At 44.3% G+C, this 24,845-nt stretch overlaps 2 protein-coding genes across 2 annotated transcripts in view; one reads left to right on the top strand and one right to left on the bottom strand.

The window, feature by feature from the left end:
* Positions 1-14,238, bottom strand: part of nup188 (nucleoporin 188) — a 32,166-nt gene extending 17,928 nt beyond the window's left edge. Inside the window, exons 1-18 of the mRNA XM_037546298.1 lie at positions 14,213-14,238; positions 12,796-12,850; positions 12,278-12,351; positions 11,467-11,551; positions 11,205-11,330; positions 9,845-9,937; positions 7,493-7,612; positions 7,190-7,401; positions 6,881-6,995; positions 6,083-6,283; positions 4,456-4,545; positions 4,131-4,196; positions 3,919-4,038; positions 2,239-2,365; positions 1,676-1,831; positions 1,393-1,519; positions 524-611; positions 346-422 (exon numbers count right to left, since the gene is read on the bottom strand). Of these exons, the coding sequence (XP_037402195.1) occupies positions 346-422; positions 524-611; positions 1,393-1,519; positions 1,676-1,831; positions 2,239-2,365; positions 3,919-4,038; positions 4,131-4,196; positions 4,456-4,545; positions 6,083-6,283; positions 6,881-6,995; positions 7,190-7,401; positions 7,493-7,612; positions 9,845-9,937; positions 11,205-11,330; positions 11,467-11,551; positions 12,278-12,351; positions 12,796-12,850; positions 14,213-14,238 (1,958 nt within the window). The remainder of the gene's footprint in view (positions 1-345; positions 423-523; positions 612-1,392; positions 1,520-1,675; positions 1,832-2,238; positions 2,366-3,918; positions 4,039-4,130; positions 4,197-4,455; positions 4,546-6,082; positions 6,284-6,880; positions 6,996-7,189; positions 7,402-7,492; positions 7,613-9,844; positions 9,938-11,204; positions 11,331-11,466; positions 11,552-12,277; positions 12,352-12,795; positions 12,851-14,212) is intronic.
* A 681-nt stretch (positions 14,239-14,919) lies between these two features.
* Positions 14,920-20,080, top strand: dolk (dolichol kinase). Its single transcript, XM_017683946.2, has 2 exons — positions 14,920-15,118; positions 17,573-20,080. The coding sequence occupies exon 2, from the start codon at positions 17,730-17,732 to the stop codon at positions 19,302-19,304; it is 1,575 nt and encodes a 524-aa protein (XP_017539435.1). The 5' UTR covers positions 14,920-15,118; positions 17,573-17,729; the 3' UTR covers positions 19,305-20,080.
* The last annotated feature ends 4,765 nt before the right edge of the window (positions 20,081-24,845 follow it).

Below are 24,845 nucleotides of genomic sequence, written 5' to 3'. Positions count from 1 at the left end.
CACTCTGGATGACTGTGTTTACATCTTAATTCAATTATGCAGAAATAGATCACTTGAATTCTCCTTTAAGATTGTGTGGACAGCAGGTAAGTTACAAACAGAGCAACCAATCCATGCATTGGGGGGCACAGGTGGGGTCTGTACTGTTCAAATCAAGAAGGAAGCAATTACTAACCTGAAATAAACTAAGCTGATTAACTTCCTCATACTGAGAGCTAACTGGACACCTGTTCTTCCCTGTTTGACATATCACTACATCAGGGTGCAACGCAGCAAAAGGCTCAAGCCAGCGTCTGTTGGACATCTCATACCCGTTTAACTGGACGCGGGTATAGAGACTGTTACCTTATGGTCTGTGCCATGGTTGTTAGGGGGACAGAAGCAAAGGGCAGGAACCCTGTGTGCTGCAGGCTGGACCAAACCTGCACAAACGGTAAAGGTTTCAAGTCAGTTCTGCGCTGTATTAAGATCTGAACTGATTAATCAGTCAGTCGCTCTGATTAATCTCTTTAGCTCCGCCTACCTTTGCAGGTTGCCGTGTGGCAAGAACGATGAGGCAGTTGACACAGGAAGCGATCACATCCACTGGGGGGTTTATGACGGACGTCAACCTGAAATACAACAATCAGAATGATCAATCAATCGAAGCCTTGCGTGCTCCTATACTTCATACGCTCCTACAGTCTTGCTTTTTTATTACGTTTTGGGACAAAATCATATCTAAAGCTAAAGGTGGGCAATCCAACGATATTGTATCGTTACTGTGACATTTTATTATCATGATACACAACAAATCATCCATACTCATCATGCCTCTGACCAGCTACGTGTTCCATTAAAAAAGAGCACATTATTAGACCTGTTTACATTTGATTTAAGAGAGTATGTTGTGAAATGTGGAATTAAAACCATTGTGCCTAGAGTTTTTGATGGCTTTATAATGTGGCACTATTAGTGCATAATGTCTGTCAAAATAATGTCAGGAAAACGGCTTATCTTATATTTTTTACCATACCGCCTGACCCATCTAGTGTCCACTGAAAATTTGAAAGGGGACACCAATCTTTGAGCAACTTGATTTTGTCAGCTCAGAATTTCTTTTCTGCCCAGTGTTTCAAGTTTAGGCGAGTATAATAATAAAAAAAACACTTCTGACAAAAAATCTTTTAAAATTCTTTAAAGCTTGTCTAACTTTGCGACAGTAGCTATAAATTAATGTTTTTGTGTATGAAGCAAGCATTGATCAGAGGCTTCAAGCTGCAGTGACTGAAAAAAATACATATATCATCACTCCTGTCTTTACTGTATGCCTTTAGAGTGAACAGACGCGAAAGGCTATACGTACAGAAAAAGCTAAACGGATGATTAAAGAGTCAGAATGTGTCGCCTCACCTCTGAAGCAGCATGTAGATTCGTGAAGTTAGAGGCAGCAAGCAGTCAGAAACCGTCCAGTCAGTACTGATGATTTTATGGACGAGGTCTAGTATGGGCTTCACTCTCTCACAATGGGCCAACACATCTAACAAAAAAATAAAAACCGTACTCCCAGTAAGCACCTGTCGATTAAACGTTCGCATGCTGGTCGCATGAACATTATGGCACAAAGTATAACAGGCTTGATATACATATAAGCATTATGCGCGTATAGAGAACACTGTGCATGTGTTGTGTGCACCTGCGGTGGAGACCACGTGCAGCAGCATCTCTATCTCACAGGTGAAGAGGGTCCAGGAGCTGTAGGAATAATCCCACCGCACCAGATACCCCTGCTCCCCCACACACACCTGCCCGTAACATCCCTGAGGCATCCGCAGGTTAGTCTGACCCGCACCTGCACAGAAACAGAGTCAGACACGCAAAAGATCTCTGAAGCTTTAAACAACTGGTGGCGCATCAGTCTGAAGGCGCCAGATCGACTGCAACTGCATATTTTATTCAATTACAATTAACCATAGTAATTCTTAATTAAGTAATAACCAAAACAAACTGAACTGCTTTTATAGCCAATAGTACATCACTTCGTAACAGTACCTTCAGGTACATTTATGTATTTAGTGTATTTTTACAAATAGTTGAACAATGAAAGAATCAAATCAAACCAAAACAGTAAAACGACGACCTCATCAAATCACCTCGAAATCATATCATGATTAAAACAAACGCACAACAGAAACTTACATACTTCCACCACAAGCACAATCTCCCCAAAACCTCATACATAAAACAAACTGCCCTGACCCAGAGGATAGAGGAGTTTGGGGGCCAGTCTCCTCCACAGCGTCTCGTCCTCTCTGGACAGCACGTCGTTGGGTTTGTTCTTGTACACCTCTGTGTAGAAAGACATTTTATCCAGAAACGTGTAGACCTGAGAACGAGAGAGCAAAGGTTTTGTGTAAGAGCTTCAAAGAATTGAAACAAACTTAACAGGAATGTTTTTTTTAAAGGATTATTATTATTATGAACATGCTGGTTAGAAAAACTCAGATCGAAGAACACCGGTTTGGTTCCATCACAGGGATTTAATTTAATGAAGGGCTGATTAGATAAACTACCGGATGATGACTTTAAACGCTGGACGTCTTTAAAGAGATCTTTAGAAATGATTAAGATAAACTCAAACCAGATGTCTGCTACTCGACCGCGTGCCGGGCCGGGCCTGGGCCGTATTTGCTTGTACAACATCAGGCTGGGATCTGTTTTCTAACGAGTGATTTTCTTTTATTATTTTTAATGGCCTCTCAGTTTCTCCATTTCTCGGACTACGTTGGTTTACTTTCGTATTCAATCAACCAACCTTTAATTAATCTGGAGAACACTGAGGGTCACCCTCATTTACTATGTTGCCAAGTAAGGGATTGATAATGTGTAAGAACTTATCAAATAATAAAAGTAAATTTAATAAATAATAAAAGACTCAAAAAAGTAAAAAAAAAAAGTGAAACATTAATAATAAAAATATATAAGAACACAAAAAAATATAAAATAATAATTAAAACGAGGCTAAACTGTAAAAGCTAATAAAATCAGATCAAATCAGAATAAAATAAGAGGAGTTTAGACTAAGAGTTTAGTTTAGACTAAAAGCAGATTCAGAACGGCTTTGAGAAACAATGGCAATGAAGTCGAGCAGTAATCAGTACCGAACACCCCACAGATGATGAGAGGGACGTGTTGGGGTTTCCTTGCTTGAAGCATGAAGGCACTACTGAGAGTAGCTGCAGCGGTGAGCAGAGGATCTTAACAGTTTATGAGGGGCAGGTGGACGCAGTTATCTGCCAGGTATGATGGACAGTTCCATAAACCTTTCTGATAAAAACTGATCAAATCATATTACAGATGTGCAAAATAACAGTTTATTCCAGCCACTCAAGCCCTTATTAACAATGCACAGCGCTGTACAACTGCATCTGAGATAACTCTTCTCTGTTAGTGCTTCTAAGCTCAGGTTAGCTTCATGTTTGACTGTTGCGTTCCACCTTAAACGGAACCACCAGATGTAACTGCTGCACCATTTAAAGTGGAACCGAAATTCTAAGCTGATGGTGAATAAGAAGCCAAATCCAGCCTCATCCGTCAAAGCAGGTTCGGACCGGGTCTCAAATTTAGCAGAACAATTTGGGCCTGATCAGGCTTCAGGGTCACGGGTTCAGGTCAGCTTCTGGCTTCAATTTCATTACCATGGAGATCTCGGTCTCCGCACAGAACAATCACAATACATTTACTGGTTTATCTGTATTTAACCAATATGTATAACTACTGTATGTCTGTAGTAGCTGAACATGCGGTACAGTGTGAATAGGCATGTTGTGTGTTTTCTGGGTGTGACGGTGCGTTTGATGTATGGAATCATCAAAGTGAAATATGAGCATAGGGTGTGTGTGTGTGTGTGTGTGTGTGTGTGTGTGTGTGTGTGTGTACCCTTTTAGCAGTAGATTTGTCAGACAGTAAGGCTGTAAGTAACTGCAACAATGGCCCAGTTTTGTGAGGAAAGACCCCCACCGCAGAGTCCAGGATCATCTCCAGACCCACATTAGGCTTCTGCAGGTCACAAACACACACACAAGGTTAAAGAACAAATCAGACAGGACGCTGCCGTTTCAGTGTTTATGTCGTTTGTTTGTGACACTCACTGACTCCCAGAAGAGCTCGGCTAGACTTGGGGCTGCGAGGACCTCACAGGCAGCGTTGATCAGATGCTGGACACAAGGAGACAAAAGACAGTTTCAGAAAAAAGGACACTTGGACAAATGCAAAGAGGAATGAAAAAAAGGAAGAGAGGGAAAGAGACTTCAGCTGAGTTTTGAACCTCATATTGAATTTAGAGCAAAATTCACCAATATTTCACAGTTTTAAACCTAATTATAGCAATGAAAAGGAAGAGTAAAGTGCAGTTAATAAGTCAAACAGGGCTGACTATAATCTAAGCCAAAGGTGCTGCAGAGATGTGTGCGGTACCTGCTGGCTGCCCAGCGTGTCCTCCTCAAAGGAGGTGACCACGAATGACAGGAGACCATAGATACACATTCGCGCAGTGCTTGCCGTGCACTAAAGTGAAGGAAGAAAAAGTGTCAAAACAAAAAAAGAACAGTAATCAACGAATTATTTATTTTAGATATTATTCATATTCAATGTGTAAAATTCAAAATAATCACAAATAGACGGTTAAACTAGATCAATCAGCAAGAATTTCTAATGCCTTTAATAAAGCTTGGTGCTATTTTCTGCTCAATTTTAACCCTGATTTGGCCCTTGAGACAAGGTCGGGAGCTCAATCGGGAGCGAATGGCGGAGTGGATGATCTGTTAGAGTGAGAGGAGAAACGAGAGAACCTTTGGTCGTCCGATCGAACGCTGAAGTGATCAGAGAACCTCCGATATTATCAAACTTTTGATATTTACGACTCAAAGCGCTCACGAGCCCTGCCGTGTGAGATGGTCAGAGATCTACTAAACTAGTGATTCAAGCAGCCAATCAGAGAACTAGAAGAGTGGAGAAAAAGGTGAAGAGATGTGCAGACACACCGCTTTAAAAGCACAGCGGAGACAGAGGAGCTGCATGGGAAACACAGGCAGGTAAGAGCCGATATCATGTTTATAATGATGGATCTAGACGTCAAAGAACTCTCTATAATTTCAAGTCAGGTGTTTGTGGGTTCGTGATATCACCAGCACTTTCGCTACACATAAAAGCACAAGCAGGTCCAGTAAGTTTAGCTTTGTGTGCGTCGTGTGTTTTCTGAGGAGATCTGGGAGTTTTAGAAATAGTGATACTTTTTTGATCCCACAAACTGGGAAATTCCACCTCCGCATTTAACCCGTCCGTGAAGTGAAACACCACGTACACACTAGTGAGCACACACACTAGGGGGCAGTGAGCACACTTGCCCGGAGCGGTGGGCAGCCATATCCACAGCGCCCGGGGAGCAGTTGGGGGTTAGGTGTCTTGCTCAAGGACACCTCAGTCATGAACTGTCGGCCCTGGGGATCGAACCGGCAACCTTCCGGTCACAGGGCCAGATCCTTAACCTCCAGCCCACGACTGCCCCTGGTGGTGAGTTTTGAGTTCTTATTCGTAGCTGAAGCTTGTTGTGCGTCATTCTCTCTCCTTGCTGTCCAGTGTGAGCAGCCTCATGACTAAAAGACAAATTCCATGATAAACTGGAGTTGAGTTTGTGATGCTCTCGGTTTTAGAAATCTGTTAGGATTTTAAAAGTTGTGTAATGAACGTCCAGACTTAAGAAACTTATGACACAAAATGATCATGAAAGTGCCGCCCGATGCCTCAGACAGTTTTGGCCTACAACATTTTAAAAACCCATTCATGGTGGAGAGGCACATGAAAGGCATTGTGAAGCAAAGCCACCAAAGAAAACTTATTTTTTCATATTTAGCACCATCTCATCACCACCACTGTGAACAGTTCTAACTTCGTACGTTTCTCAGAGCACTTCACGTCAAGCCGCTCTGAAAGATTACATCTCAATGATTTAACTGAAAAAGTTGGTGGAATTCCCCCTTAAGGTTACTGTTTGATAGCCAGCCCCCGAGTCCTCACTAAACCCTTCGGCGTGTGGTGCTCTTACGTTGTTGTCCGTGTTGCCGAGGGCCTTCAGCATGTCCGTGAGGTACTGAAACACTCCTAGCTGAAGCGTCGTTTGGCCAAGTCTTCTGACGACCGGACCAGCCTCCACAGGCTGGAGTGTATGCCTGAGAAGGACCCAGGCCAGCAGAACCGGGCCGTGGTGGGAGATATCACCAAACGTCAGCAACATCTGATCCATCTCCTACACGGACGGGAAAAAAAATGTTAAATCAGATGAGTGACGTATGAGGAGCTTGGCAATAAGCTGAGGTTTCGCTACTAAACTGACTGTCAAAGCACAGAAGCTACTAAACTATGTAATGTGTTGCTTCTCCAAGTCTGCAACTGGGCTTATGGACATTGAACGAAAGTGCCAGTCAGAGCATAATCCCATGCTGTTACTTCGATCTGACCACTCTGAGATCATCAGCCTCTTCCTCTGTACTGTGATTAGTTGTTTTTATGAGATCACAATCTGTGGTCGAGTTTTAAACAGATTTCTGGGGGATGGTGTGTTCAACTCAGAAAGCTGGATAATTTATTGGGCCCTCACGACATGCAAGTTCTTTACTTAGCACTTTATTCCTTGTAATACGACTACACACAACAAGTGTCTGCCTATTTCCATTCTGCTCGTTTTCATACATGCATTCTGTACGCACATGCTATTCGTTTTCGCTTAATCCCCTGTTAAGCCTAATAACCAGTATGTGCTCACAGCCACACCTACAGCTCCATGAAGAGAGGTCAGGTCACCCTGCCCTTGTATTAAGCTTGGCTGTTGACTCGTCAGTATTACCTTGTTGATGTCGGGTGTGTTGCTGAGTTGGTGTTGTTCTGTTCGATCCTCCAGAGCACATTTATGCAAAAAGTCAATGTCCATCCCCTCGACCAGAATCAGGCAGCTGAAATACCTGCACACAGACATGACACAGTCAGCGCACGTGCTGATACTCGTGGAAATAACATGACGAGCTAAGATTTCTTAATTTGGCTGCTGGTTTGTGTTTCTCATGATTTTTATTCTTTAGCTTTGCGCATGTTTGCTCTAATGATGCTCCTCGAGCATTTTTAAGTCTATATGTAGTCCATTCATCTGTGTTCTAACCCGATTCGGTCCACCAGCGCATCCATGCTCTTGTCTACAAGGTGCCTGTTGGTTTGCCGCTGTCCGAAGCCCTGCTCCTTAAACAGCCGAGTAAAGGTCAAAAGGTCACTAGGAGGCATCTCGAAGTAGGCGTAGTACAGGAACAAAACCTCCAGCAGCAAAGCCTGCTCCCTCAGACACTGAGTGAACCAGCGAGACACCTGCCTCTCCGTCTACAGAAAAGAGGAGAGAAGGAGAAGACGGTTAGACAAAACCCCACAAAACCTATTCTCCTCCAAACAGAGACGAAAAACAAAGACTCACCATCAGGTTCCCATGAGTTTCCCATGTTGGAGCCTCTGCGTTGAACAGAGCTTCAAACTGTTGCTGGTAGTTATTCACCAAGTCCTTCTCCAGTTTACTCACACAGGTAGCGTACTCCGCCTGCACAGACAAACATTCAAACAGCCCGTGATCAATACAATCTGCTTAATATTTGATTTTTAACTGAATGATGTCTTGGCGTGAATTATTTAGTAAATACTATGGAACTCATTTTTTTGCCTCTAATCTTGATCAGAATCATTTAATATTTAAATGCCAGAGGACATTTATGTTAAGACCAGCTACAAGTATTTTCAATAAGCTTCTAGTGCTTTGAAAAACTGGACTCATAAAAGCTGCAGCTATTCCCGCTGTACTTGGACTTGACAGCCAGTTTAAAAACAGCTAAAACACAGACGAGGCAGTTTCCCACATTGTGGACATTTAAACTGCTCTGTTAAAAGGTTTATTTCATGGAAAAAACTAAACTGTACTCACTTTTTAAAAAGCAAATTTGATGCGCTTACATGCACTCAATCCGATCATAATCGGATTTCTGCAGTTATCCGATTACTCATACAGCCATGTAAACGGCACACTATTAAGAAATGTGATCAAGAGGCTGGATTTTAGCTCAGTAGGCACGATTTCTCAGTGGATGTAAACTCTTACTCTGATTTTCTTTAGATTTCTGAGCATGTGTGAAAACAGACCGCGGTAATAAGTGAACAGCACTGCAGTGAGACACTTCTGGAAAGCAAAACGTTGAAACCAAATACACTTTAGACGAAATGAAGTTGTGAAATTTCCTCACTACTCAGCGGATGCTGAGGGGCTTAGTGCGCAGAGGTCCCCAACTTTCTACAGAGTCAATCACTACAGACCTCCAAACTTCATGTGGCCTTCAGATCAGCTCAAGAACAGCGTAGAGAGCTTCATGGAATGGGTTTCCATGGCCGAGCAGCTGCATCCAAGCCTTACATCACCAAGCGCAATGCAAAGCGTGGAATGCAGTGGTGTAAAGCGCCGCCACTGGACTCTAGAGCAGTGGAGACGTGTTCTCTGGAGTGACCAATCACGCTTCTCCATCTGGAAATCCAATGGACGAGTCTGGGTTTGGCGGTTGCCAGGAGACGGTACTTCTCTGGCTGCATTGTGCCGAGTGTAAAGTTTGGTGGAGGGGGGATCATGGTGTGGGGTTGTTTTTCAGGAGTTGGGCTCGGCCCCTTAGTTCCAGTGAAAGGAGCTCTTAAAGCTTCAGCACCAAGAGATTTTGGACAATTTCATGCTCCCAACTTTGTGGGAACAGTTTGGGGACGGCCCCTTCCTGCTCCAACATGACTGAACACCAGTGCACAAAGCAGGTCCATAAAGACGTGGATGAGCCAGTTTGGTGTGGAAGAACTTGACTGGCCTGCACAGAGTCCTGACCTCAACCCCATAGAACACCTTTGGGATGATTTAGAGTGGAGACTGTGAGCCAGGCCTTCTCATCCAACATCAGTGTCTGACCTCGCAAATGTGCTTCTGGAAGAACGGTCAAAAATTCCCATAAACACACTCCTAACCCTTGTGGAAAGCCTTCCCAGAAGAGCTGAAGCTGTTATAGCTGCAAAGGGTGGGCCGACATCATATTAAACCCTATGGATTAAGAATGGGATGTCACTCAAATTTATATGCGTGCGAATACTTTTGGAAATAGTGTATTTTTAGGTAACCAGCCAACTTATGAAGTCTGAGTTTTACTTTATGTTTACGTCACATCTTCTGTGAGTTTATTGGCTGGTTGCAAAGCAGAAATCTGATTACTGTCTGACTTATGCAGACATGGCATTTCCTCATTATCTGATTTCTCAAGTGCATGTAAACGCGTTGATGGGATTAATGACAAAATTAGATTTTCTGCAGTTAGCGGATTATTAAGGGCACGTTAATGCACTCAGTGTTAAAGTTTCAAAACAGTCACGTTCCAGTTCATACAGTTAATTTATGGAAACTTAAGAACAAAATCAACAGTTTTTGTGGCGTAATAAAAACATTCAAATACATCATCTTTGACAAAGAAAAGAGAAAAAATAACCTTTACCATAAATTAGGACTATTTGGTACATGAAACCACATAAATGTGAAACACGGACTTCCAGGAAAAACACAAAACAGCACAACAATACATGAGAAATGGACCCTTTAACTTCAAAAAACATGTCTTACTGCTGCAAGTCATGAATAATGTCACAAGGGCACTTCTACGACAGTTAGAGCACAATCGACACCTTTGGAGCTGGTCAGAACATCTTTAGTAGACACGGCCATTAAGAAGGCTGTAGTGTCTTAAGTGACAGAGATCCTTACCCTATAGGGATGCCTCTCATCCTGGAAGTAGGTGAGAAGGAGGAGAACGCAGCGCAGGAGACACACCCTCTCCTCATAGTAATAATCGGCTATCTGAAGACCAAACAGACACAGCAAGTCGTGCAGTAGTGAATATAAACCACTCCACAGATTATCTGTATCTATACATTAATGCATTGCTCAATGAGAAAAAACAAACACTGGTAAACCTCTAAAGAACTCCTGGGTCAATTCTTATCTACTAGGCACAATGGCACTCTGCTAGATGATGTATATATTTAAAAATCCAGAGTCCAAATACTAAAATTCATGCTTTTGTAAGTAAATTTGATTGCAACGTCTGCATTTGACCGTTTCTGTGGCAAAACATTTTATTTTAGCTAATCGGCTCATTCAATAACAGCGAGAAACCAAACAGTCAAATTCAGCCTATTGAGTTATTAAGTTAAGTTATTAAGTGATACTGTTTTGATCCCACAACCGGGGAAATTCCATCTCCGCATTTAACCCATCCATGCAAGTGAAACACCACATACACACACTAGTGAACACACACACACTAGGGGGCAGTGAGCAGCCCTATCCACGGCGCCCGGGGAGCAGTTGGGGGTTAGGTGTCTTGCTCAAGGACACCTCAGTCATGTCGGCGCTGGGGATTGAACCGGCAACCTTCCGGTCACAGGGCCAGATCCCTAACCTCCAGCCCACGACTGCCCCAGAAGAGTCACAGTAAAAGTGCACACAGAATAAAAATATACTGTCGCTGTCCAAAGAAAAACATGTCTCACAATTTTTTGCTCCAAAGTTACTTGGGAAAAGTATCTTTCCATTGACAGTAAATGTTTTCGCTTTCTCCTGTAAAGTTTCTATTTTGGAGATACTCGTTTTTCTTTGAACAGCGACAATATGTTACTCATATGCCTGTGACCGGCTTTGCATGTCTGCGTTTCAGCTAGAATTGGCATCAACTGTGATTATACTCGTGGAAATCGCCACTATGCTCGCGGCTTTACGCCAGACGGCTTACAAAACACGTAACTGTAGATTTGCAACTGTACCTGTTTCACAACATGAAAAAAAAACTAAAGAGGTCATAAAATGTGGACAGTTTCATTTGATTTTACATTCGTTTAGAGCTATTTTATCCCATTAGCTGCTGCACATTTCCCTGAAATCGGCAGTGCGTCGTTTATTTTCCACTGGACTGGGTTTTCAAGATGCTTGGAAATAACACGACATGCCAATACATCAACTTTCAACTGAGCTGGAGAGGAGAGAACATATGGACAATGTACAGACAGCAACATGCAGACAGAGACAGACAGACAGACAGACAGACAGACAGACAGGCAGGTGTGACCTTGAGCAGTAAGGCCTGGCTCTGTCTCTCGTCCTGCAGCACCGTCTTTAGCGTGTTGCGAGTGCCTCTGTAGTCGTCCTGCAGGTAACACTGCAGAATCTGCACGCTCTGCTGTTCATCCAGACCCTGACACAAACAAAGCCAGGCTTATATTAACCAAGCTGTAACCAGACACACTCAGAATTAAAGCACCATCACTGTACAGACCAACGGCGTCAGGCCCACTGTGTTATTAGGGAAAAGGACGTGTCGCTCTGCTTACCAGCAATTTGCTGATTCGGAGTCCGAAGTCTTTGAGAGGCTGAGCAACGTCTTTGTTTGCCTTCAGCTTGTCTGCTGCTGAAGAACTAAGCAAATAAATAAATAAATAAACTAAATAATTAATTAAATCACAACACCAAAACTGACAGCGCTTAGAACAAAATCCAGATCATAACAGTTCATCTATACAGAAGAGAATGACGGTCAACAGCCAAAAACACTGACGCTGCCTCACAGCATCGGAGCACCTACAGTGACCAACACAGCACAGCAGCTCCAAACGTAACAGACAAGTAGAAGCACTGTGTGAAAGCAGGCCTACTGAAAGGCCTATGATGGAAATCAGAATTCCTCACCCCTTTTAAATCAGAGACTGATGCATTATCAAATATTATGTAAACTAAGCTGCAAAAAGCAGTCTGTTCTGAATTCAGCGCTTTCACAACAACCATCACATATCCATCCATTCAATACAGCAAATCACAAGAGAGCATTTACTAATTCTGCTGTAGAGCTGCAACAGGGCGGTAAAAGAGCCGCAGGTTGCCGACCCCTGACCAACACTCAATATGAACACAAGCATTTGCTCTTTATTGGGCTAAACTGGCACTTTAAGCTCTTAAACAACTAAAAATGTTGCCTGTTTATATAACAGGCATCTAACGGCATCTGCCTTTTATAGAACAAGTCATGCATGACTGTTACATGACACTTTGGTTCCGGTGTAGAAGCAGCAGCATTCAAGCACAGCGCGAGGGCACTTACCCGGACAATTGTGGTCTTGGCTGATTGAGTGTGCTGTATTTGCTTACCTAGGCGGTTTGTAGTAGGACAGTCCCTGCAGCAGCCGCGCTCCATTTCGATCCAGTTCTGCTTCTATCTGGGCCTTTCACATTTCACAGCAGAGAAAAACGAGACTGAAGTTTAGATTAGATTAAGATTTCCCCACAACGGGGAAATTCCCCCTCCGCATTTAACCCGTCCGTGAAGTGAAACACCACATACACACTAGTGAGCACACACACTAGGGGGCAGTGAGCACACTTGCCCGGAGCGGTGGGCAGCCCTATCCACGGCGCCCGGGGAGCAGTTGGGGGTTAGGTGTCTTGCTCAAGGACACCTCAGTCATGGACTGTCGGCTCTGGGCACCGATCCGGCGACCTTCCGGTCACTAGGCTGGTTCCCTGACCTCCAGCCCACGACTGCCCTTTACTAACAACATACTCAGCAGTTATGACTGTTCAAAGTCTGATGATGCTGAGCAACAGTGGAGGGAATCACGCAGAATATGAAGTACTGCGTCAGTTTATCTCGGTAAAAGTAAATTTACCGTCTCCCGTAAGGCGGATCTTCCCAGTAAGATGGTCCATAACTCCTGACTGCTCCTACAACGTCAAACAGAAAGGGTTACTGTCGGCCCAGCAGGACATGCAGCAGCACTAAAAGTACTTGGACATTTGTGCCACTCTTAAAAAACGTATTAGGAAGCAAAATGTCAAAGCAAGTGGCATTTATTTCACGGAGACCATTATCATTTGAAAAGGTGGCCGTTTCAGATCATCTGAGCAGTTTCTTTGCAGTGTTGCAACAGTTTGAGAAACGCTTTGATTTTTAGCAACATGCTATTTTGAGGAACTCAATATTTTTGATGTGCTTTATGCCTTTGAGATGAAAATATATTTAACATTTCTGAAGTTTCTTTAAAAAATAACTTTGTATCTCAAAATAATCACTTAGTAACTCAAAATAACGTCTTCGGACCTCAAATTAACACGGTAATCTCAAAATACTGATAAAAAGGCCACGTATCTCAGATTAATGAAAATCTCTCCGAATAACGACATGGTATCTCAAAATAATGAGATATTCTCAAAATGATGAGATCTCAAAATACTTAGTACCTCAGAAAATAACTTTGTGTCTCAAAATAAAATAATTTCTCTGATTAATGACTCAGTATCTCAAAATGAGATACTCAAAATATTGACTTTGAATCTAAAAAAAAACATAACCTCAAAATAATGACTTACAGTGATGAACTAACAGTATTTCAGAATAATATTGTAATATGTCAGCAACTCAGAGAAGACTGACACCACACTGGAGCTGAACGGTGTTTTTATTTTCAGTGGCGGGAACAGAAACGTTGAAACGGCACTTTCAGACTAAAATTCTTGATTAACTACGAGTCTAAACACACAGTGACGGCTACTTAACCCGGAGAGTGAATTATATTAAATATTAAAGCGGATAAACGCGAGAAAAGCGGAGAGACGCGGTCGCGCGGCGGCGATATGCTCCCCGTACGGTCCGAAATCTGGAGGAAGCCGAGTTAGTGAAGTTATCAGCGCAGCCGGCCGGGTCGAGAAACTCGGGGAGATCAACCGGCCGGCGGGTTTGGGCGGTACAGTGGGGGAAAGCTGAATTAGCCTCGCTGTGTCGGGGAAGACTCGCGTCAACTCGAGAAGCGTTTCTATTGATTTTCTGTCAGAAACGAGCCGCTGTTAGGCGCCCAAACTTCACCGTTAGCATGTTGCTAACTTACTCAAACGCGGTTCCATAGCAACACGCTCTCAGCTCGGTCCCCAAAACCCCACAAAAACAGGCCCGGGGCAGACGAACGCCGACTCTACGGGCACCACAGGGGCGCTTTTAACACATCGCGGGAATTGGGACCCCGAGAAAAGCAGGTTAGACGCCACTTTCAGGATCTTTTCAGCACAAAAGTTGACGTTTCTTTCATTTACCTCGCGCACATCTCCGACTCCGCCATCTTCGCCGCCGCCGTGTGGCCAATGGCAGCGCAGCGTTCCGTCACGTGATGTTATCGAGCCAATTTTGAACGTTTTTCGGTAAAAACGAGTCAGAGCTCATTTGGGGCGTGTATATGACGCGGTCCGTATTTGGCCATTTTGAAAAATATATTAAAAATGTTTTAATAGTTAAAAGTCCCTGCTTTTTCTTTCAGCCCGCCGGAGCCGGTTTGAGGGGAGCCCGGACACTTCCTGTGCCTCCCGTGGTTTCAGGGACATGCCCGGGGAACGGCAGAGGGCGCCCGCGAGCGAGTCCCCGGTGAATGGGAGTGAATGGAGCTCAACGGAAAAAAACCGGAACGTTAAATTCGTTTCCAGTCACTTCTGCAGAACCGCGTTTAATCCGGGAAACGGATTCAGTTCCGCTGCAGGACCAAAGAAAACTCACCGGTTTCTCTTCCTACGCTAGGGCGCAAATCACTGCTACTGAGAGCTGATTGGTTGGCATTACTGCTGCTGAGTGCTGATTGGTCAGCATTACTGCTGCTGAGTGCTGATTGGCTGCCAAGCAGAGCAGCTCATTGGTTGAGTGTTGCTATTTGCATATATGTCGTTTTCTGTATAAAATGTTTAGGATTTGACAAACTATGATTTTTTTGTGAGAAGTTCCAGATTAAGCCCCTTATTCTGGACTCGCTCGGCAGCGCCCTCTAGCGTGACAAGCCTGAAAGACGTCACTGAGTGGCGCTTCTCCTCTCCGCACGCTCTCTACGTCCCACGTGACCCCGCTGTCAAATATGGCCGCCCCCCACCCGTGTCAGAAACACGACAGCGATCAAATATCGCAATAGATCGCAATCGCGGATCAATAGGAGCGAACACTCCCGGTCCGAGTCACTGGTAAGACCAACCGTCCTCGGTTCAATGCCTACATGATCTGTTGCAGCTCGATTCTTCGCCTTTATTGCCTGTTTTTGCCGCTGTATGCAGTAATCGGCTCATCGCTGCTTTAACGGAGGCTGATCACCTCCCGATCACTGATCAAACTCATCGATTAGGCCCTTATAGCCCCCAGACATGCTTGGCACATTGACATAAGGCGTTAAATTCACTTCGCAGGTTTACTCTACGTGGAAGCTCGTATTTATAGCTACAGCCTCATAACGTTGAAGGGAAATCCCACCAAAAATTTCCAAATTTCTTCATAATTCAGTGGCTGAGATGTAAAGAGAGCCATTCAGAGTGGTTTGATGCGAAAGGCTTGACTTGGATTCCTTTACCGTGGTGGTGATGGGAACCAGGGGTCACCATGTCTCCAACACATTATAGACAGTTTACTATCAAAACCCCCAGTGAACCTCCAGAGTATTAATATGGAGTGTTGTTCACAAAATCAATAATCAATAATCTAATAAGATTTCCTTGGGGACTATTTTGCCTCACAACAGTCTGCATGTACCTCTCCACCACACGTGTATTAAATGCACTGTTTAAAATGCGTTTTATACCAAAACTGTTGTAAATTAGTGTCTCGGTCATCAGGCAGTGAATTCATAACCAGTTCATGTAGGAACTTTCAGTGAGGGGGCTTTTAGAGGTGGACGCCCGGTTCCTTTCACCACCACTGTGAACAGTTCTGACTAAGTTTCTTCACAGCTGAGCATAGACTTTCACCCGAGACCACTCAATGTATGTCTTTGTTATAGATTTAATGTACATTTTTGGCCTAAAGCACATTTCTGAAATACATTTGTTGCATGCAGGGTGTTGTGAAGCAAAATCGTCCGCAAAGAGAACATATTTACACTAGTTACCGCTATTTTGCCATGATCAACATTATATATTAAAACTCATATTTTCGTCGGACCCCCGGTTCCCATCACCACCATTGTAAAGGAAATTTGAGTCAGCAAGTTTCTTTACAGTGAACCATTTCACATCAACCTTGTTGCATCTCATCGTCTGAATTGCACAGAAATTTTGGAAGATGGGTGGAGTTCCCCTTTAAGATCCCAAGCCCTTTGTTGACTGTTACTCTATACCAATGTATTATGAATTACAGTGTAATGCTATAGCGCAGTATTCTCCGTGCCTGGTCTGGGAGAGCACCGTACTGTACCGGATGGCTTTTTCCATACACTCCTGCACATGATTCTGCTCATGTTCTACTCAGAGAACCCAAACTGTGGTGCTGGAGCTCCTTCCAAGGCTCAGCCCTCATATTTGTGCCTTTCCTTGGCCTAGTTAAAGCTTTCTAACATTACATGACTGAGCTCAGTGGGCCAGAGTTCAGAGTTGAGTCACTGGAGTTCAGCGACTGCCTAAAAATTACAACACCTTCCTGTTGCGCTCCCTCCACATGTTTGTCTGATGATGTTAACTCGGAGGGCCGGTGTCCAGACACAGATTAGGCCTTAATTACAGTGCCTATTAAATCAGTTATAGCAGGGAACTATACGTACAAACCCTGTACCAAAAAAGCTGGGACAGTATGTGAAATGCATATGAGTAACTTACTTTAACCTGTATTTGAACATAAACACCACAAAGCAAAATTCATGGTATGTAGTGATTAATCTGATCAAAACAAAACCTCATATCTCCAAAACGGTAACTTTACAGGAGAAGGAAAAGACATGCATTACTTTCAATGTAAGTCAATGGAACCAGAATTTTTTCCAAGTCATTTTTGGCCTTTTACTTTGGTCCATCCTTCATGGCATTTACACACAATATAAAGGCCAACATGCAAAATCAAATTATGTAAAAAACTGAAAATCGACAAAAATGGACATACAAGGTTTTGTTCTGACAATAGCAATGTGTTCCAGAATGCATGCTGGCAACACATTCCCAAAAACCTAAAACAGGGGCAGTTTAAGACTAAAAATCGTCTTAAAGAGGTGATGCAATCATGCTTGGGTATAAAAATTGGGTATAAAGGCCGAGTCCTTTATAAGCACACATGGTCGAGGCTCCAACGGTTTAAATATAACATTCCTCGGCAAATTATTGAGAGGATTTTATGTATTTCGCCCTCTGCAGTGCATAATATCATCAAAAGATCCAGAGACTTTTGAGAAATCTCTGTGCATAAAGGAAAAGGCTGAAAACCACAGCCGAACGCCCATGACCTTTGACCCCTCAGACAGCACTGCATTAAAAACCAGCGTGTTTGTGATGGACATCACCGCATGGGCTTAGGAATTCCTCGGAAAAATAATTGTCAAGAAACACCGTCCGTCACTGCGACCACAAATGCAAGATAAGGCCGTACTGTCCACGGTGGACCTCATTTGTCATCAAGCAGTGGTCAGTTCTAACCATAGATCTGTTGTGATGTGTCTCCTTCAGGTCCTGGATGCTAACAGAAGGTGGAGAGAAACGTGTTGATGATGCTGGACTATAAACGAGCGAGACTTTGACAGATCCGAAAGCTGGAAAGTGTCCAACAAAGTCCTGTTTCTAGGAAACTTCTCTGCCAGGCTGTTCGAACTCCCATCCCACAGTCATGCAGACGGACCCCGTGCTGGTGGAGTCCCTGGTGGTCTTCTCAATCGTGCTGTGCGTGCACACGGCCGTCTGGAACCAACTCTCGTGGTGCTGCATTGCTCTGGCCGTCCAGGCCTTCTACGTCCAGCTCAAATGGGACCGTCTCCTGCGAACCGGCGCCGCTGTCTTCCAGTTCCGCCCCTCGGCCAACAGTGGCGTGCTGCCCGCCAGCATGGTCCTCCCCTTGCTGGGGCTGGCACTGAGGGGCCGCTGCGTGGCTGTCGGCAACGTGTACTTCGAGCGTTTTGCCATGGTGATCACGGTGACGGGGATGATGCTTGCGCTGTTTCTGTCGCTAATCGCCTTGGGCATCACCCGGCCGGTGCCTACCAACACTTGTGTGATTGCGGGCATTGCGGGCAGCGCTATCCTCTATACGGTTAAACAGATGCTGACCGTCTCAGAGGTGATCGAGGTTCTGGAGGTGCTGCTGATCTTCGTCTACCTCAGCCTCATCCTCCTCTACCTCCTGCCGCGCTGCTTCACGCCTGGGGAGGCCTTGCTGGTCCTGGGTGGGGTGAGTTTCATCATCAACCAGCTGATCAAACGTTCTCTAGCCAGCGCGGCCAACGCTAACGCCGACCCGCTGCATTTCTTCCTCCCTGTGGCTGTAGTGGGCTGCGTGCTGCTGGGCGTCTTCTTCGCCGTCCTCTTCCTCTTCATGGAGTCTGAGACGTGGGCGGCGTCCGTCTTTTTCCACCTGATGACGGCCGTGCTAGGTCTGGGCCTGCTGGTGCCGTGGCTGTCCCTGCTGACCCAGCACCACCCTGTCGCCTGGATATTCCACTTTATGACCCTTAGCAACACCCGCCTCTGGTTGCTGGCATACTGGAGCTTCCTTGCGTTGGTGGCTGTCGTCGTGGTGCTGCGCCAGAACGGCCGGCGGTCCGGGACCAGCAAGAAGCAGCAGGTGTCCACAGTCGTGAGGAAGTACTTCCACCTGCTGGTGGTGCTGACCTTTGTTCCAGGGCTGGTCTTGGATCGGCCTTTGCTGCACCTGGCTGCCGTGGTTTGCCTCGCCGCCTTCCTCTTCCTGGAACTGGTGCGCTTCTTCCGTATCCGGCCACTAGGAGCGCCGTTGCGTCGGCTGCTCACACTTTTCCTGGATGAAAGGGACTCTGGGCCCCTAATTCTGACCCATATCTACCTGCTACTGGGCGTCTCCCTGCCCGTGTGGCTCTCTCCAGGACCCTGCACCCCCAAAGGTGGGCTGGGGGGCGCTGGGGGGCTGGTGCCCTATGCCGGCGTGCTGGCTGTGGGCGTCGGTGACACGGTGGCGTCCGTTTTCGGAAGCACAGTGGGCGAGATCCGTTGGCCGGGGACCAAGAAGACCTTCGAGGGCACTGCGACATCTGTGTTTGCGCAGGTCATCGCCGTGGTGATTTTCCTGATCGCCGACGGCAGCATAAACCTTAACGCCAGTTACTCCTGGGTGGTGGGATCTGTTGCCATGGTAGCCATGCTGGAGGCTTACACGTCGCAGATCGACAACCTGCTGTTGCCGCTGTACCTATATGTACTGTTGCTGTTATGAGCATGCGCACAACACTCAACACACGGTTAAAAAGGTTCTACGTGAACATCCGTACACACAGAAAAACACGACACAAACGCAGTAAGTACACATGCTCTGCACACAGCTTGGTATGTGAAATATTCCTGGAAATCTTGACCAGCTGTAGATGATAGATATGTTTAGTTATAATGATGCTGAACAGTGAATATCCCCTTAGTTTAGTCCACTTCAACTCAGTTGCTGGATAGTAAACTGCAGTAAATTGGCCTCCAGTACGAACTTGGTTATTTATAAAAATGCACTGAGTAAAGAATTTCGGCACCTCTGTAGCAGGTACAGTTTCAAGCATGCAATAAATATAAACTCGTTGTCCTTAAAGAAACTGTACATACGCCAGTGTTGCAGTTCAGGAATGTCTATGTGCCTGTGTTGGTTTACATTTTTGGGTCATTCATGAACTTCAGTGAAAAACTTCAGCCAGGATTAGGGTCACCAGTGTTTCTTGAAAATGTCCGTCTGTTCAGAGAGTCTGTATGAGGAGTATCCTGGATTCTATGTATGGCAAAAGGTTGAGAACGTTTGAATGTACCTGCCGGAAATGACATTACATCTCACACATTGCCCCTCATTAACTTTACACACAGACTCAACCTGCCAGCACTGCATATATACTATAGTTCACCAATTATAGACTGTAGTCCATCTGTTTCTCTGATACTCTGTTACCCTGTTCTTCAGTGGTCAGGACCCCCATGGACCCTCACAGAGCAGCTACTATATGGGTGGTGGGTCATTCCCAGCACCGCAGTAACACTGACGTGGTGGTGGTGTGTTGTGCTTGTCTGAGTGGATCAGACACAGCAGTGCTGCTGGAGTTTTTAAACACTGTGTCCACTCACTGTCCACTCTGACACTCCTACCTTGTCGGTCCACCTTGTAGATGTGAAGTCAGAGACGACAGCTCATCTGCTGCTGCAGTTTGTGTTGGTCATCCTCTAGTCCTTCATCAGTGGCCACAGGACGCTGTTGGCTGGATATTTTTGGTTGGTGGACTATTCTCAGTCCAGCAGTGATGCTGAGGTGTTTAAAAACTCCAGCGGCACTGCTGTGTCTGATCCACTCGTGCCAACACAACACACATTACCCCACCACCCAAATAGTACCTGCTCTGTGAGGGTCCTGGGGGGTCCTGACCACTGAAGAACAGGGTAACAAAGTATCAGAGAAACAGATGGACTACAGTCTGTAACTGTAGAACTACAGAGTGCAGCTCTACAGTAAGTGGAGCTGATAAACTGGACAATGAGCGTAGAAACAAGGAGGTGCTCATAGTGTTATGCCTGATTGGTGTATATATTTAATGTACACACACATTATTAGCAACCACCTGGAATAACACAGCAGCACCTTAGCAAGCACCTGGAAGATGATCTAATTTATTACCAAGCAGGAAATTAAGAAGTTTAATGGGGAAAGTGCTTGTTGGCAAAATTCAGGAAGACTGGTTAAACTTTCCTTCCATTTGCTTCATCGCGTCAGATCTCATTTAAACGCCGTTTTGCCTTTGAACCACCCTGGTTAAAAGGGAAGTCTCTGAAGAAGAATTCTCCAAAATTGGTCCATAATTCAGTGGTTGAGATATAATCAGTCAGTCTGAGTAGGTTTGGTGTGAAATGGTTGTTTGTATAAACTCAGATTTCTTTACAGTGGTGATGATGGGAACCAGGGGTCACCATGACTGCAACACAAATACAGCCACACATGTACCCTCCACCATGAATGAGTTAAAAAAAATAGGCCAAATCATCTCAAAACGATCATAAAATCGTGTCTCGGTCACCAGGCAGTGAATTCATAACCGTTTCATGGTGTAACTCTCTGTGAGGGAACTTTTAGAGGGGGACGTCTGGTTCCTATCAGCACCACTGTGAGCAGTTCTGACTCCAAGTTTCTCTAGAACTGAGCGTTTCACACCAAACCACGTCTTAACTATACAAGTAGACCTTTTGTGAAATTGGAGGAGTTCCCCTTCACGCATATCCAGATTTGTTTGGTCCAGAGAGCATTTAAACATATCGCTGCTGTTGGAACAAAACCTCGTGTCTCCACAATGGTAACTTTACAGGAGAAGGAAAAAAACATACCTTACTTTTAATGTAAGTCAATGGAACCAGGATTTTTTCCAAGTTATTTTTGGCCGTTTATTTTGGTCCATCCTTCATGAAATCCGCACACAGTATAAAAGCCAACATACAGTTTCAACTGATGTCAAAACCTGAAAATCGGCAAAAATGGAGATACCAGGTTTTGTTCCGACAACAGCGATATGAACGATGGCCCTTTAAGAATCATCACATGCATAGACACTAAACCATTCTCACAAGCATGTAAGCAAAAACACGTATTTTGTATTATCCAGCAAAGCTATAACTCCTCCTCTGTTTCCGTCTGGGAGCGGACGAATGCCTTTGAAGAACATGACTTTGTTTTTTATTTGAAATCCTGGATGTTGTACTCTTATTATGATGATGTAATATGTGTCTATAATGCAAAACTAAAGACTGACTATGGAACTATTTTGCCTTGTATTTCGTATCTTGAAACGTGCTGGAAGCTGTCAGTAGATGTCCGTGTGTGTAGGAGATGTAGATACTCGTTCGGCCTGCTGACCTGAGGTCAGCTCTGATGTACATGTGCGCCGTGATGAAGGTCAGGCGAGTCTCGGCCTTCGGCAAAACATCCCAAGAACAGAAACTCTCTGGTTTCGATTCCTTTTTTTTTCCCGGATGATTTTTTAATGGAAGTATTTTTGAAGCATTTCAGTTCTGAAGGCTGAGCAGAGTGCCCTGAAGGTTCAATACTGTCCTCGGTTGTTCTGATTTTAATGAATTACAACTCTCAAATAAAGTTGTTTTGTTCCAGTACGTCATGATCATGTGATGAGTTCACTATTGAAGTTGTCATGGTAACTGACTGATGCTGCCAAAGTTAATACATTTCGGTCTGTGACGTTTTGTGAACGCTCCTTCTTTTGGGATTAAATTAGGGGTCATTTGCTTGCCCGACATTTCACGTTGTTTTGAAATTGTAAATATTTTCATGCAAATAATAAAACTTTCATGCAACTAGTTGCACGTTGCGAGTTGCAATAAAGGAGAGGTCACTAATAAGCAGACCGCGGCCCGAGTCTGGTCCCAGATGCTGTCCTATGCGGATCTGAACCTATAACCGATAAACTATGGAGAATTCTTTAATTTCGACAGAGTGGTTTTAATCTGCATAACTTTTCCAGCCTTTCCAGTAGCTTTAGCGTCCCGGGAGACTCACAGACCAATCACATGTGAATATCGCACGTGATGCTACTCAGCCAATCAGATCTGTGCATTACGATGAGCTCTGAGTCTCAAGGGAGTGACGCCACACAGGGGAGGGGCGAGAAACAGCAGTCAGAGAAGAAAGTGAGTCAGCGGGAATTATTTCACATGCAATGTGTCCCAATTCGGGGAATGGATCCTTCGAAGGACACGCAAATCAAAACTTTGATTTTAGATGTTTACTTTTTCATTTATTGCATTATTACATAATAATTGTTATAATATAATAATATATAATATTATATAATATATAATAAGATGCTTCCCTGCTGGCTTCAGATTGTAGTTTTTTAAATTTATTTATTTTGTATTTGTAAAAATAAAAAAATAAAAAAAAGTTAGCCATTCTCCTCAGTTTAAACCCAAAGCTCATATTTAAAAGTGAACTCTTCAGTTGCCGTTCGCTCCTCTGCTGATGCCGCCATGTTCTCGAATCCTTGCCAGCACAAAATGAACCTCGGGACATACTGGCTGGCGAAGGACGCGCCCATTGGATCCGTTGGTAAACTGCCTTCAAAGGCAGCCTCTGAAGGATGCAGCCCCTGAAATGGGACACACTAATCGCGTGCTCTAAACAGAGGAAACTGACAGTAAATGTTGAAATCTGACCGAACTGGACTTTGATCTGATATTCAGCTGTCGACTGTAGAAGATGCTGATTTTCCTACTCGGCTACTTCAGTAAACAGTATATGGCGCTGAGTCAGGATGCAGGTTAGGTGTTATGAGGTTCTGGACCTTCGCTTGAGGAAATTCTCTCTAACTGGACCTTACTGAATTTTAATTACAGACCCCTGGCGTAAAGTACTGAGTATTAAAGGCACAAAAGTATTGGGACACCACTCCTAATTACTGAGTTCAGGTGTTTCCACCATTGCTAGCAGGTGGATAAAATTAAGCACATAGCCATGCAGTCTCAATAGACAAACAATGACATGAACAGCTTGTAGTGATAAGCTCAGGGGGTGCGCATGCTGCCACTGGACTGCACTGGAAATGCATTCTGTGGAAGGATTTATCATGACTCTGGGTTGGGCAGATGCCAGGAGAACGTTACCTGCCCGACTGCACTGAGCCATCAGTAAAGTTTGGTGGAGGAGGGATAATGATATGGGGCTGTTTTTCAGGGGGTGGTCTAGAAACCCTTAGTTCCAGCTTCAGCAGAACAAGACATTTTGGACAATTCTGTGCTTCCAACTCTGAGTGAACAGTTTGGGGAAGAACCTTTTCTGTCTGAGCCCCAGTGCACAAAGCAGCTCCATAAAGGCCTGACTGGTATTTTGGTGTGGAAGAACTTCACTGGACACAACTTACACAACTAGAACAGAGACTGAAAGCCAGGCCCTCTCATCCAACATCAGTGCCTGACCTCACAAATGCTCTTCCGGATGATTGGGCAAAAATTCCCACCACGCTCCAAAAATCTTGCAGGAAGCTTCCCAGAAGAGTGGAAGCTGTTAGAGCTGCAAAGGGGGACCAACTCCATGTTAATGCCTATGGGTTTAGAATGGGATTCATAAAAGGTCCTGTAGCTGTCCCAGTACTTTTGCCCATATAGTGTATATACATTTATTCAGCTGTTATTATTCTTTTGGTGATCTGTTGATTATGGATGTGGTTTGGTTCGAAAGCATGAATGCAGCTGAAGTCATATCACCGTAATATGCGAGTGCTGTTTCAGGACAGATTTGTTACAGGAGTAAATCACATTGATTGTTTTTTTACCTCCCTCTGAAATCCCATCCAGTATTTTCTGCCCCAAACTGATAAGCTATTCTTAAATCGTACATATATCAGCAATACACGTTGGCTGAAAACTCAATAGATGAAATGTATTAATGCTAAATAAATAAAGAGTAAAAAAAAAAACAGAAATAAGTTCAGCACATGCATATTTTAATAAAACCTTTACACAGAAATGATCAAAACAGATCTAAAAGTTAGACCAGAGGATGTGTAGTGAGAAGAATTGCCTTACGGGTTTGTCAGACGCTAGAGGGCTCTCCTGAGCGAGTCCAGAATGAATGGGTTCCCCTAAAGCTTTTGTAAATGAGAAGTTAAATCGCTTTAACAAAGAAAAACAGAACAGGATCAAATATTTTAACACTGCTGTTACAGTTTTGAGTGCTTTCATGACATCACTAAACATGAACCCCTTTACTCAGCCACTCAGCTGAACAGCTTGC

Source organism: Pygocentrus nattereri, chromosome 16, assembly GCF_015220715.1.
Source record: "Pygocentrus nattereri isolate fPygNat1 chromosome 16, fPygNat1.pri, whole genome shotgun sequence".
In the NCBI taxonomy this organism is placed as follows: domain Eukaryota; kingdom Metazoa; phylum Chordata; class Actinopteri; order Characiformes; family Serrasalmidae; genus Pygocentrus; species Pygocentrus nattereri.
This window is presented reverse-complemented; position numbering and strand designations above follow the sequence as displayed.

Excerpts from the sequence above, each read along its gene's own strand:
- dolk (XM_017683946.2), top strand. The coding sequence starts at position 17,730 with ATGCAGACGGACCCCGTGCTGGTGGAGTCCCTGGTGGTCTTCTCAATC.